The sequence below is a fragment of the Pteropus alecto genome, unplaced genomic scaffold (assembly GCF_000325575.1).
Source record: "Pteropus alecto unplaced genomic scaffold, ASM32557v1 scaffold71, whole genome shotgun sequence".
Classification (NCBI taxonomy): Eukaryota; Metazoa; Chordata; class Mammalia; order Chiroptera; family Pteropodidae; genus Pteropus; species Pteropus alecto.
The window spans coordinates 17,085,460-17,100,642 of record NW_006433024.1 but is presented as its reverse complement, the minus strand read 5'-3'; the positions used below and the strand labels follow the sequence as shown (position 1 = coordinate 17,100,642).

Sequence of the window (15,183 nt, the reverse complement as noted above, 5' to 3'; positions counted from 1 at the left end):
AAGAGGGTATGCATTTCCTCTATGCTGATGGAGGAAGGGGATGGTTAGTGAAGAATTCCCTGAGGAAGTGAGATTTAAGTTGAGATCAGAAGGATGAGTATTGATTAACCAGGTAGGAAGAAGGTGGTAAGAAACCCACCACAGGCAAAGGAGACACCATGTGTGAAGGCCGTGACGGGAGGGAGAGCAGAGTTGGAGATGGAAAGACACAGCAACAGATCATGAAAGGCTTTGTGGACCACTGTAAATAGCAATAAGAAGTTATTACAGCATTTAAGAATTATCTGACATACATCTGAGGGAGAATTCTGAGCACTATGGTGAGAGTGAATTGAATAAAGCCAAGAGTGAATAAAGTGGACCAGCTAGGAGGCTAATGAATGAATCCAAGTGGAGATGACAGTGATCTGGTTTAAGGAGGGTACAAGTGATAAGAACTGGTAACAAAACAAATTAAAGGAGTAAGGGAGAGGGACTGATGGGCTGAGGGATTTGAAAAAATGAGATTCAAATTTGGGAACTGTCAACATATCAATGTTGATCAAAGTTCTGGGCCTAGATGAATCTGACTAGGAATGATTATAAGATAAGAAGGCTTAATGGTCAATCCTGGGGAAACTCCAACACTTACAGGGAAAAAAAAAGGGGCCAACAGAAGATAATGAGTGTCCAAAGAGGAAATGCAGTTTGCAGAGAGGCAGCCTTGCTCAGCTTATGTTTTGGAAGGTTTGTAAATCTGGATTTGCTCCAGGTGCCTTTTCAAGTGCTTGATGTCAGTGGGAGACACAGGTTCTAAGCTTCTAAAAAGAGGGGTCCAGTCTTTGATTCAAACTAAGTAAATTATACACGACTTATGGATAGCTTACAAAGTGTGGGCAAAGGCATTGAGACAGGGGGCACATTCATCATTCAGTGCAATGGGCCGAGTTCATCTGCAAGCTGTGGTCAGCAATGGTTACCCTCTGAACCACCAACCCTAAAAAAGCACGATTCTTCTAATAGCTGCTGACAAAAAAGGGCATCCTTGAAGCCAGCCGAGGCCCAGTGCGGTCACTGGTACACGAATACCATGAAGCGGGGAAAGGTTTAAAGATACTCACTCAATGTTTTTTGAAGATACTGCAAGCCAGGTACTCACGATGGCAGTCAGCTCTACCCAGCGGAGTTTGACGCACTCATCCGGGCTGGGCCATCCTAGACTCTGGTAGTCACGCTTTTTTCCTGGAACCAAAGTATGTCATCAGTCAACACAATTGCAAAGAAACAGAACCTATAGTGTCTTATGCCCAGGTGATTACTTTGCCCAGTTGGTGTAAAGGTGTTAATCATTCTTCTAGTCTTCAGAATTTCTACCGTATCTTGTCATTCACAGCAACGGAGATCAAGATTATCTCTGAGTAAAGCCTTATTCTCAATGATACACGACGAAGTAAAAATAAATGACTCTTTCACTGGATTTAAGACTGATCATCATGAGATAAGGGTTAAGATATTCTTCAATGTTAACATTCTTACCAAACTTAATTTTTAAACCCCTCTACATTTTGATTTTATAGAGACAACTCTAACTTAGTCAGGAGAAACCTATCTCTAAAGCAGGATTTTTCGACCTGGTCCTACTGACATCGTGGGCTGGATAATCCTTTGTTGTAGGGGCAGCCTGTGCAGTGGAGGATGCTTAGCTGCATCCCTGGCCTCTACCCACTAGATGCTGGTAGCACCCTTTCCTAGATGGAACAACCAAAAATGTTTCTAGATATTGCCCAAATTGTTCCTGGTTAGAGAACAATGGCTGTAAATGAAAGCAGCAGGGTGGGGAATAATGATGATAATGAAAAGTTATCATTATTTCCAGAGAACTTACTGCATGTTTGGGTCCTGTGCTACTTAAGTGCTTTACATTTATAACCTCGTGAGGCAGGTTTTAATCCTCATTTCTCAAGCGAGAAAACAGAGACTCAGAGAGATCAAGTGACTTGCTCAAGGTGACCTGGATAGGAGGTAGAAGTGCTGGGATCCAGGTCTGTTAACTAACATGCATGACCCTGATCACCATGTTATTTAAAGGTATATAGAGCTTTTAAAGCTCTGATACCTTTCACAGGTACTACCTTTTGGGTGTAGGCTCTTCACTTAGAACAAGTCCTAAAGAAAAGAGAACTAAGTCTTGTCTGGGAACAGTTCTTCTGAAGGAATTACAATTGAATAAACAGGAAAGAGAACTTTGGCTCTGTATAACTCTTTTTATACTGTGGGAATTTACCAACAATAGAAAACTGTTTGCGGTATAGGTAGGGCTTTATTTAGATTTATATTTTAATAAAACAGGTATTTGGAAGAGTTTCGAATGAACCCTGTTTAAATTAATAACTTAAAGAATTAAACCATAAATTTCACAATAAAGCTTATTTTTCTTTTATGTTTAAGAAATTCATCTGAAAAATATTTATTGAGTATCTACTATAAGGGGCTGAGAACTGTGTTAAGGAAGACACTAAAGTTACAGAGAGAAATAATAAAAGGGCCTCACTTTGAGCTCACAGTCTAATGAAGAAGGTAAATATAAACAAATTATTAGAATACAATAGGCTAAGTGCTATAGTGATGGTATAGAATAACTGAACAGAGACAGCAACTAATTCTGCCTAAAGGTATGAAGAAAGAAATAGTACTTGAGTTTGAAGTTTGAGGATGAGCAATATTTTAGCACCTCTGAGGTGGCATAAGGGCCTTCCAAGCAGAGAGAAAAGCGTGTACGAAGGTGAGAAGTTAACGTAGGAGCATGGTTGGTTCAGAGAATGGTGCTGAAGGGCAGAGAGAGGCTGGGTTATAAAGGGTCTTGTACGCCACACGAGAAATTTGGACTTCATCCCATAGGCAAGCAGAGGCTTTCAGCCTAGATCTCTTCATCTTGTCCACAATGATATTATAAGAGGCTCTGTTAAATGCTTTGCTGAAATCCAGGTGCACTATGTCTATGACACTTCCCTGGCCTTCCAGTTTAGCTCTCACCAAAAAAATTGAATGAAATTAGTTATGCAGTATTAGTTTTATTAGTTCTTGGTAAATTTACAATGGCCTTTAATGATCTCCACTTGTCCTGCATGGGCTCACAAACTACCTGTTTAATAATTAGCTTGAGAACTCTGTCAGAATTTATCACTTGGAGTGGACAGAATCCATAGTTACTTTACAACTGGGATAGTGAACCACTGAACCTCTCTAATCTTTTCTCATCTCTTCCACGCTTTAGAACATTTCACTTTAGTGACAGTGAGCAGCTCCAAGATCTCATTTGCAAGAATATTCGACGCCCTACCTGGGTCTACCTACTTGAATCCAATTAAAACTGCTTAAGTGCTCTATCATCTCAACCATATTGAGCTTTTTATTTCACTTTTACAAGACATTTTTAGCTTTTTTGTTTATAGAAGTAATATAGATTTATTATAAAGTATTTATAATATAAAGTATACAATATACTTTATATTATACTTTACATAATATAAGAAAGAAAATAAAAAATCATCTATAGCCCTATCAGCACCCTGAGATAGTCACTTACAACACTGTGGTGTATTCTCCTCTACACTCGTTTCTATGTGATTGTTTATCTTAGAGCATTTCATCAAATTTAAGATGTCATAAACTTTAAGGTACACATGATTTAAGAAAGAAAAATGCTGCTAATTATTATTTCAGATACTATTAATTGTAAGATATATCTCAACTGCAGAGATATTGAAATGTGAAAAATTGTAGTCAAAATACAGTATATTTACTATTTTACAAAACTGAAGTATTCTCTATACAAAAGCATAGCTTGGAGATATTGTAGGTTCAGTTCCAGACTACTGCAATAATGCAAATATTGCAACAAAGTGAGTCACACAATTTTTTAGTTTCCCAGGGCATTTAAAAGTGAAGTTTACACTATACTGTGGGTTTATTAAGTGAGCAATGGCATTAAGTCTAAAAAGTACAATGTAAGTGCCTTAATTAAAAAATGCTTTGTTGCTAAAAAATGTTAACCATCATCTAGGCCATTGTCAAGTCATAATCCTTTTGCTGGTAAAGGGTCTTTCCTTGATGTTGATGACTGCTGACTGATCAAGGTGGTGGTTGCTGAAGGTGGGGACAGTTGTGGCAATTTAAAAAATTTAGACAACAATGAAATCTCACCACATCAATCGACTCTTCCTTTCATGAAAGATTTCTCTGTAGCATGCAATGCTGTTTGATAGCATTTTACTCACATCAGAACTTCTTTCAAAACTGGAGCCAATCCTCTCAAATCCTGCTGCTGCTTTATCAACTAAGTTTATGTAATATTCTAAATCCTTTATCATTTCTTCAACAGCATCTTCACAGCAATCTCTACCAGTAGATTCCATCTCAAGAAACCACTTTCTCTGCCCATCCATAAGAAGCAATTCCTCATTCACTAAAAATTATCATGTGATTACAGTAATTCAGTCACATCTTCAGGTTCCACTTCTAATTCTCGTTTTCTTGTTATTTCCATCACATCTGCAGTTACTTCTTCCATTGAAGTCTTGAATTCCTCAAAGTCATCCAGAGAGTTGGAATCAACTTTTTCTAAACTCGTTAATGTGGATATTTTGACCTCTTCTCATGAATCATGAAAGTTCTTAATGGCATCTAGAATGGTGAATACTTCCAAGAAGGTTTTCAATTTACTTTACCCAGATCCATCAGAGGAATTACTATCTATAGTAGCTATGGCCTTATAAACTGTATTTCTTAAATAATAAATCTTGAAAGTTAAAATTACTCCTTGATCCATGGGCTGCAGAATGGATGCTGTTAGCAGGCATGAAAACAACATGAATCTTATTGTATATCTCCATCAGAGCTCTTGGCTGACCAGGTGCATTGTCAATGAGCAGTAAGAATTTTGAGAACAATCTTTTTTTCTGTGCAGTTGGTCTCAACAATAAACCATCTTGTAAGCTGTCATACAAGCTTTGTTGTTCCATTTCTAGAGCATTGGCAGAGTTATCTAAAGCCCTAGGATTTTCAGAACGGTAAATGAGCACTAGCTTCAACTTAAAATCACCAGCTGCATTAGCCCCTCACAAGAGTCAGCCTGTCTTTTGAAGTTTTGAAGCCAGGCATTGACTTCCCCTCTGTAGCTATGGAAATCCTAGATGGCATCTTCTTCCAATATAAGGCTGTTCATCTACAGTGAAAATCTGTTGTTTAGTGTAGCCACCTTTATTAATTATCTTAGCTAGATCTTCTGAATAAGTTGCTGCAGCTTCCATACTGCTACTTCACCTTGTACTTTTATGTTATAGAGATGACTTCTTTCCTTAAACCCGATGAACCAACCTCTGCTAGCTTCAAACTTTTCTCCTGTAGCCTTTTCACCTCTCTCAGCCTTCACAGAATTGAAGAGCGTTAGGGCCTTGTTCTGGATTAGGTGTTGGCTTATGGAAATGTCGTGGCTGGTTTCATCTTTCATCCAGACCAATAAAACTTCCTCTATATCAGCAATAAGGCTGCTTCGCTTTCTTACCATTCATGTGTTCATTGAAGTAGCACTTTTAACTTCCTTCAAGAACTTTTCCTTTGCATTTACAACTTGGTTATTAGATACAAGAGGCCTAACTTTCAGCCTATCTTGGCTTTTGACATGCCTTTCTCACTAAACTTAATCATTTTTAGCTTTTGATTTAAAGTGAGAGATGTGCTGTTTTTTCGCTTGAACCCTTAGAGGAACTGTGGGGTTATTAATTGACTTAATTTCAATATTATTGTGTCTGCAGAAATAGGAAGGCTGGAGGAAAGGGAGAAAGATGGCAGAATGGCCAGTTGGTGGAGGAGTCAGAATACACACATTTATAGGTTCAGTTTGCCATCTTAGATGAGTGTGGTTCGTGGCACCCCAAAAACAATTATGATAGTAACATCAAAGATCACTGGTCACAGATCAACATCGCGAATATAATAATAGTGAAAAAGTTTGAACCATTGACAGACAAAGTGAGCGAATCTTGGAAAAATGTTGGAAAAATGGTGCCAACAGATTTGCTCAATGCAGTGTTGCCGCAAATCTTCAACACTGCATTTGTACAAAATGCAGCCTCAGCGAAGCACAGTAAAACGAGGTATGCCTGTACGCTGTTTTAGAAACTGCTTTTGTTTACTCACTAAATCACAAACACCTTACCTGCACAGTACACATGCTATAAATTTTTAGGCAATTACCAACATTTAGGTTATTTACAAGTTTTCATTATAAGAAACCCTGTGATCAGTATCTTTGTACTTCTATCATTGGCACTTACAAGATGATTTATTTGGGGTAAATTACTAGAAGCAGAATTGTTGGTACATTAAAAATTTTTTGATACATATAGTGAAACTATCCCCAAATTCATAATTCGTTTTATTAGCTCTCATTGTTTATTAAAGACAATTTGATAAACAAAACTGGTACATTATTGTTTATGTTTGCACTTCTTTGCTGTTAGTGAGGCTGACATTTTCTCACGTTTAGTGGTCATTTGTGTGTGTATCTAGTGAACTGCCTCTGTACTTGCACATATTTTATTGAAATGCTGTATTTTCAGCAATTTGTAGGTGCTCCTCAAATAATACTGATATCCTTTGCTTAATATATATTCTGTAAAAAATACTTTGTCCTTTGTCTTTCCACTTTGTGGTATTTTCTGGTGCTAGAATTATTTTTTCTTTCTCTCAGCCTTAGAAAGTCCTTTTCCACCTTCCATGTATATAAATAACCATCTAAATGATCTTCTTTGATGATTTTATTACATTTACTGTTTAATCCATTGCAGTGCCATTTCTATGATGCTGTTCTATAGTTTGAACATTTTTTCCTTGCTACAGAAGACAGATCTAACAGAGGAACTGTTGCTTTCTTTTGTAACCTGTTAACACAGGCTATGTTCCTTAAACAGTAGCTACTTCACGCTTTGAACTCCAACCATGACAAAATCTCCTTACCACTTTTCACAAGTCACAGTTCATTCTGGGATTTAGGCATTTTATTGTGTGCCTCTGCTTTGAGCTTTAGTGAGTACTCACACCAGATTAAATGAGACATATTTTCAGGAAATTACCTTAAAATTTTAAGTCCAAGACATTGAAAATATCCTTTAAAAAAAAGAGATATTTTTAAAAAGAAATTCTACCACCACTACTTCATTGATGGCAATGGACCTGAACCTGGAGTCCAGAGACAGACTTCAGAACAACTATAAGACCCCGAAAGTATGTGTCAAATTTTGATGTATATGCATTTTTCCTGGGGAGTAGTTCTAAAGCATTTATCCAATACCCAAAGAGATATCAGACACACAAAATGTTACTAGATAGTTAATATGTATTGAGTCCTATGTGCCCAGTTCACTTAAAGCACTTTACATGTATAAACTCATAAAATTCTCACAACCACCCTATAAAATAGATGAAATTATTATTCCCATTTTATAGATAAGGAAAATGAGGCATAGGGAACTAAATAAATGGAAAAACTGGTGTTTGAACCCAGGGAATCTGTCGCAAAGCCATATTTTCATATATTAACCTAGACTTTCAAGTTAAGCATCAATAGGATATTTAAGTTCAAGATAACAAGAACATAAGCCAGATAGTCAAATGAAAAAAGTGAAGTAATTGTCAAAACAGACTTTTAATACCAAGGATTGGCTTCGTATTCACTTAGCCCAATTACCTTCTCATCTGATCTACTTCACAAACACATCCTTTAAGAGAACTGAGATAGTGAAAACTGGAAGAAACTAGCATATTAAACATTCAAATTTACCTTGCGGCCCAGGAGATGCCACCTTTGGGCCAGTGATCTCCAGGTTTGCTTGGTAACGATGTACATTTTCTTGATTTGATTCTATCTTTTTCCCAGGAGGTTTTTTAGGATCTCCTTTGGGTTTCTTTACACGTTTGACCTGAAATGTAATCTGGGAAATGGAAACATGTTAGGGACAAATGAGAACAATGATCAAATCTGTCAATGGCTGTGGATATTGGTGGCTTTAGGAATAACCAATCCTGTGCTAAGGTTTAGTTCTTTCAGTTTAATTCTTAAAGGTCGAAATGAAAAATGTTTAGTGAAATAAACTTAATAACCGAGCCCTGAAGAATGCATAGAGAAAAATGAAAATTAAGATGTCTGAACTGGGCAGTTCCAAATTTACAGGCATTGAGTGTGGCTTCACACCTATCCCATTTCCTCTGCTTCTCAGAAGAGCTACTAAATACATAAGCAATGTGGCATGCTTGCTGCAGCACAGTTCCAGTGTGAAGGCTGGCAGGAGTACAGGGTAAAGGAGTGCCACACACCCAACAGAAACATCACACTTTGTAAACCAGGAAGACCTCCCTGTCCCCCAAGACCTGGGCTACAGTTTGGTAAAAACTGAGTTGGCAACTTTTACCCATTCTGTTGCTTCATCATCTTCACTTCTGCAGTCTCCATAGCAAGAGCTTTTGGCCACTCCATCCTGGGGACCTTTCTTCAAGACCCGTATCCCCTGCAAGTCCAGACGCCGCCCTTTCATTTCTAGTGCTCCCCCAAAGCCTTCCAGAGGCCATGCCTGTTGGAATTCATCCACCAAAGCCAAGATCTCTTCTGACATTTTTGTTTCATCTGAATTCTCCATCTCATCAGAACCGTTGCTTTCCTCAACCACTGTACCTGAAATTCAAGTGCCAGCATGTTATTAAAAATTACAGAGTATTATTTTCTATGGCTGAGTAAAATTCTACACACACACACTCCATCTTCTTTATTCAATCATCTATTGATGGGCACTTAAGTTGCTTCCATATCTTGGCTATTGTAAATAGCGCTGCAGTGAACACAAGGGTGCATATAGATACAGAGAACAAACTAATGGTTGCTGGATGGGAGGGGCATTGGGGGGCTGGGTGAAGAAGGTGAAGGGATTAAGAACTACGAACTGGTAGTTACAAAACAGTCGTGGAGATGTAAAGTACAGCATAGGGAATGCAGTCAATAATGTTGTAATGACTATGTATAGTGCCAGGTGGGTACTAGATGAATCGGGGGTAACACTCAGTAAATGATATAAATGTTTAACCACTGTGTTATACATCTGATGTATAGTGCCAGGTGGGTACTAGATGAATCAGGGGTAACACTCTGTAAATGATATAAATGTTTAACCACTGTGTTAACCAATATAAAATAAGAGTGTCAACTGTAATTGAAAAAAAAAAAAGGTTTTACCTTTAACTGTAGACCAAATTTTGAGGAAAGTTTTGCTCTATTCATCCTCCACTCTCTCCCCTCAAAATTACACAGTATTCATCCAAGTATCTGAGTGACTCCAACTTCGCTTTTGCAGAAAAGCTTTGGCTCTGCTTAGAGGCACTTCTCTAGCACACTTTCATAAAAATACCATTCAGCATCTTCAAAATTCATAATAAAATATTATCTTTGTCATGTGGCTTTTGCCACAAGCCTGGCTGAAAACAATGGCAGCAGCTAGAGGGCAAGCAGTCATCGACTATGTCCCTGGTAAGCGTAAGGATGGCTATTTTACATATATATATTTTTTGAAAAGGCCAACTTGCTCTAGATATAAGACATAGATGGCAAAAATGAAGTTTACTATATGTTACTTATTAATATGTGAGATTATGTAATAATCATATGAAATATTGAAACTGCATGTCCAGACCATATAGTCTAATTGCCTTAAGTGAACAATGATTTGTTTAACGAGAAATTATCCAAATTCCACACAAAGGCTTCCATTTTCACTAATGGCTGATATAAGAAATAGCAATATACTAGCATAATTTTTTCCTTAAAATGCTATATTGCTGAAGTTTCTTATGTAAAGACTCCCATGGATGTTTCTCAGCATAATGGCCTCGTAAACCTTCTCTCTCCTGAGACGTCGGTGTTTCCATTATGACACACTGATGGTTACGCAGCCCTACTAGCTTCCCTTTATGCTTAGATAATTAAGAAGCACAGGGAAAAATCAGTTTGAGTTTCTTAATAGAATGCTTTCCTTTTTTAAAAAAATTCTTTACTACTTAACTTTTTTTTATTTTTGAATTGACAGCTGACTCTTATATTGTATGTTCCATGAAAGTTATCTCCAATCCTTTTTGGAAGTAGATAGGGTACAAAAACAAATAACAAAATGAAATGCTTCTTTTTGTAATATGCACCCGCTGGGCAACCTGAGAGCTTGGGGCTGATTGCTCACAAAATGCTAGTCTATGTGATCCTGGTTATCTTGATAATCTTCTGTTGGCAATTCTGGCTTGTTCAGTGATCAGAACACAGTACTGGAAAGGCTAAGGTCAGGAATCTCATAACCATATACCAGAGCTATAGTCACATTGAGTAAACCATCTTAGAAATGTACAGCACTCATCTCTGAGGCAGCTTGGGATGAGAAATATGGTGGACTACTAAGGCTAAAAGTAACTTAAAAGCTTTGAGCTGTACTCACAAAAGCTTCAGTGTCACCCGTAGGACTGGTGGCATCTCTACCTCCCATCCCCCATTCTATTCCAGAAAGTGGGAAGGTCTGTTGTCAGGCCTGGAGTACCACCAGAAATCTGTTATTCTTTCTTGGAAAAGCTACACGGCTCTTCTACTTGTAACAAGTGACTACAAAATGTACTACTGTTCTTTCAAGGAAGTTTCTTTTAGATTTCCTGAACCCAACTGCTGGTTTCTATTGCTTATTATAAATGATGTTGTGAAACAAGCATAAAGTAAAGGAAGGGTCTGCAAAAGCTGTTTTTTTGGAACATTCAAATAAAAATGGTTGGTTACTTGCCTAAATTATGGGGCCAGTAGTATAAACGCAGGGCTGACAAAAAGGTTAAATTTTCAGTTTCTATCTTGTTTGTTACTATATTCCAAATGTCCAGAAATGTACCTGCCACATAGCAGGCACAGAATGAATTAATGGGAACTCAGGAATAATTTGTGATGGTCTTGAGAAACTGCTACTCCTGCCTTTGCCTCGTCCTGCTGGTGATTTAAGACTTTTTAAACTCTAAGATTTACTCGTAATGTGTTCAAGTACTGTCAACCTGGCTGAATGGTAAGCACCAGAAGGGAAGGTACGTCTTCAGCGTAGTGACTGGCAATGTGTCATTTATGAGTTCCTCAGTGGCTAACCCAGGAAAGCAGCTGGACAGAGCTGCTACGGGGATCCCAAACAGCCACTGAGTTAGAAGGGTCGCCCTGCATCTGACCTGTAACAACATCATCAGCTCCAGCATTTCTCATGTTATTTTAGCTTCTTCTCCTTCCTTCTCCTCCAGGTACTATGGGATTCTCTTTGCACCTGGTCCTGAGTCAGGAAAGGGTGTTTTGACAGACTTGGCCACAGCCAAGAAGATGAGCGTAAAGAAACGTGGCTTTGAGCCAAAGGGAGTGCGCAAGTAACTACTTCCCAGTGTAAGGTTAAGCCGCATGTGGATGCTGTTTGGAAGCCTTATTTCCTTTCTGTAACTGCTACTACTTAGGAAGCAATCATGCTGTTTAGCTGCAAAGAGCTCCCAAAGGTTAATGCTTCCCTGTTCCCTGACTATTAGGTAATACATATCATTAAAAAGTTTTTAGAGAGATGGGCTTTCATTGATGGAAATCAATATTCAAATCAAGAGAGACTACGATGCTATCTGGCGGCTATTTACCATGCATTTTAAAAGGCTGCTGGGGATGGGGGGCGGGTAGCAATGCCTAAAGAACAACGTTAAACAAAGGTGAGGAATAGGGAGATCATAAAGGTGCTATAAGTTAGAAGAAAAATAAACCAATCTTTACTTATTTAGAGCCTACTATGTGCCCATCTACATGTTATAAGCTATGCAGGTGGGAACGAAAGGAACAAGAACCTAAGGAATCTGACCCTGAGCAATTATATTAATTTATAATCAAGGTAAAGATGCAAAATGGTTACGTTAAATAATGAGAAAAAAGAAAATTCTTGAGTATAGTCACAAAATGCTTCCTAAAGGAAGGCAGACTATGTGAGGTGGGATTTAGGCGGAACAGAGGGCCAGGGAGGGCACTCCCAGAGTGACGACACTAAGAAAGCCTGTACGCATATACTTATGCACCTACATACTGATACGGGCTTAAGGAAGGTATGTGTGAAGGCACTACTAATTTCAAATTAACTCGAACAAAACATGTATATAGATGATATCAGGAAATAAGATACCGGGGGAAGATAGGTGACATTGAGAATGTCAGGAAAAGAGTCATTGCAAAAGGAGACTCTTGTTTGTTAAGCAGCATGATAAGATGAGAGCCATAGTATTTATGAAGGTTAGAACAGTAAATCACTTGGTGTATTTGGGGGTAGGGTGAAGGAGAGAAGAACAGAGGACAAAGAGACCAATTAGAAAGAAATTTTGATGATCTATATGAGTTATATAAAGGGAGGCTGACTTAGGGTGAGGGCAAAGGGAATCCTAAAAAGAGGGGGAGGGAAGAAGAGGTATGTGAGGAAATTTCAATGGAGAAAAAGTAAGAGAACTTGGTGATTAAATGGATTTAATGGTCAAGAATAGGGTAGGTTTAAAGATGATTTTGAGATTTTAAAGCCTAATATGATATAGGGAGCTTCTTACTATGTGAATCTTGTTTTGGAATCTGTGAGTATGAAAACAGAATGCCATTTACAAAGACAGTGGAGTTAGGAAAGGGCAATAGAGTAATGCACTGGGATTTCAGACCTGTATTCATTAATTCATTTAAACATTCGTTGCTGTGTGTCTAACAATGTGCTGAGGGTTCAAAATATAACAACCCATGGAGCATACAGTCTAGGCTAGAATGGATGGAGGAACATATCTCCTGACATTGTTCAATAAGCAGCTGAAAATACAGAATTTGGGCCTGGTGAGTGGTCTGGACTGCAGAAGGATCTCAGGTTTTAAATTGTGTTTGAAGCAAGAAGAGAAAGTCAATATTAGGCTTGCTGCTATGAGACAGATGGTATAATGTAAACTGAAGATACAGAGACTGAGGCCCACATCTCTATTATTTTCTTTATCTTCTTTAACATGTAACCTTTTTACACTGGAAAAAAGGAGAATAAATATTGTGAAGTGAAGAGACTATGAGCACCCACAGTGAGGCTTATATGAGTTCATGTTTTTTCACTTGGATGACTCTTAACCCTGGGTGCTAAAAAAGCTTACAGTTGAGTGTGAGCAATGTTAGGTAACCCATCAAGAATCCCAGGAAGGAAGAGAAGTGCTGAGAGATGGAGAGAAGTAAGAGTGTGTAGTTCTGATTAAAAAAGAAAAAAGAAAAAGCCAGGAAAACAGGAAACAAACAAACAAGCAGAAGAAAATGAAGAAGTCTGCTACAATCTTTTAATGTTCCAGAGACACTGGACATTTCTGGTTAGGTATGGGCATCTCAGTTTAAGAAATTCGCAAAGCAGAGCACATTCACATGAAAGTACCTTGGTACTCAAAATCACATGAAATGAAGAAGGACGGAAGAAACCAAGGGTGACGTACAAAACTATTACTTTTACTATATACATCTACATACAAAAAAAAAAATCAGGCATGAAAAATATTTTGCAGGAGAAAGGGGGAGGGAGGATGTAGACAAGGGAAAAAATTTAAATAATTTCTTCAATAAAAAAATACACAAATGTATCAAAGTAACACACTATACATCTTAGATTTACACAATGTTACAGGTCAAATCTATTCAATAAAAATAAATAGAATAAATTACTTTAAAGAACAGAAAAAATTTTTTGCTAGATTTTTTTTAATTCAAGAGATTACTTTGAAGTTGAGGATGGGACTAACAGCCCTAAAGGAAGGAAAAACATTGTGGCGGGGGAGTGGGGGGAAGGTGTAGGTAGGAAAAATTATCTTCGAGTCTCTAAGGAAATGTGATACTAATAAGAGACAGGACTGACTTTGTTAGCCTCAGAGGGCAGGACTCGAAACGAGAAGTCATATTTTAGCTAAATATTAGGAAACTTCTGAATAGTCAGAAAATGAAATGGGCTACCCAGGGAGAGACGGAGCTCTAGATGCCTACAGCGTTTGTTGGGGACACTACTGAGAGGGAGTGGAACATCAGAAGGTGATTAAAAGAAGGTGGCTATATTTGATAAGAAGCAGTATTAATAATCTTGGAAGAGAGATTTCAAGAAGAGTTTTAGGGAGCAGAGGACGGAAAAATGAGTGCTACATACAAAACAGATTAATAACAGAAGTAAAGATCAAACATTTAAAAAGATGGCCAGCAAAAGAAAGTCCTTTCTTCAAAATCTGACTTGGAACATCTTCAGAAAGTCTTACATGATTAATTTCAACTGGTCCAAGTACCAGACTGTGGTTTCTGAAGGCAAGCAGGCAAATTCTACCTGTAAGAATGGTACCACTGAGGATGAACCTTTGTCTCACAAAACAAAAAAGCACACTATGGAATTAGACAAATTTGGCTTCAAATTAGGACTCCACCACCATAGGACCTTGGACAATTCTGCCTTGAGTTCTAATGTCTCCTTTAAAAGGCAGTGGTCTTGTTTTTGAAGTCAGAACATAAAGCTGGTAGACTGGCTTAAGATTTAATGCATAAACAATGGCATGAAATTTCAAGCCAGTAATCAGAAAACTCGAAAGGTTTAGATTAAATCATTCAGACTAAGGCAGGCAGGGAAATGATTCGTTCCTTAAAAGAAAACAATCAGAGTTTTCATTTGCACCAACAGTGCTCCTCCTTCTTTTAGAAGGGTCAGTATAGCAAGAGAGAACAAAATTCTGAGACGATAACCTAGAAAAGCAAGTAAGGAATCTTTTCTGTAACACCTCTCGTGCAAATATGTCAGGGCTCCCTTTAAGTGGACAGATGTTTACTGAGCAGATACTGTGTGTATACGCATGTGAGGACTTTGGCTCGTAAGCAGCCTCTGAGTTCAGAAGCAGTGGAATTCTGCCTATGTTTGTAGAAGCGAATGTTTACTGAGTTCCAACTGTGTACAAGCACTACCATAAATGTTTCCCTAAGTTATTTCATTTGAATACTCAAAACCACTTTCGGGCTTTTTTTTTTTTTTTTTATTTGATTACTTTTAAAATTAATGAGGTAAGAAAAGCTCAGCAAGATTAAGTAACTTGCCCAAGTTTTAA

General features: G+C 37.9%; 1 protein-coding gene across 3 annotated transcripts in view; it reads right to left on the bottom strand.

Moving 5' to 3' along the window:
- TTC17 (tetratricopeptide repeat domain 17) overlaps positions 1-15,183 on the bottom strand; it is a 90,569-nt gene that overhangs the window by 13,286 nt on the left and 62,100 nt on the right. For all 3 annotated transcript variants that reach the window (XM_006908047.3, XM_006908048.3, XM_025044098.1), the window contains 3 exons: positions 8,448-8,707; positions 7,820-7,970; positions 1,101-1,221 (listed from right to left, as the gene is read on the bottom strand). In XM_006908047.3, coding sequence (XP_006908109.1) covers positions 1,101-1,221; positions 7,820-7,970; positions 8,448-8,707 — 532 coding nt within the window. The remainder of the gene's footprint in view (positions 1-1,100; positions 1,222-7,819; positions 7,971-8,447; positions 8,708-15,183) is intronic.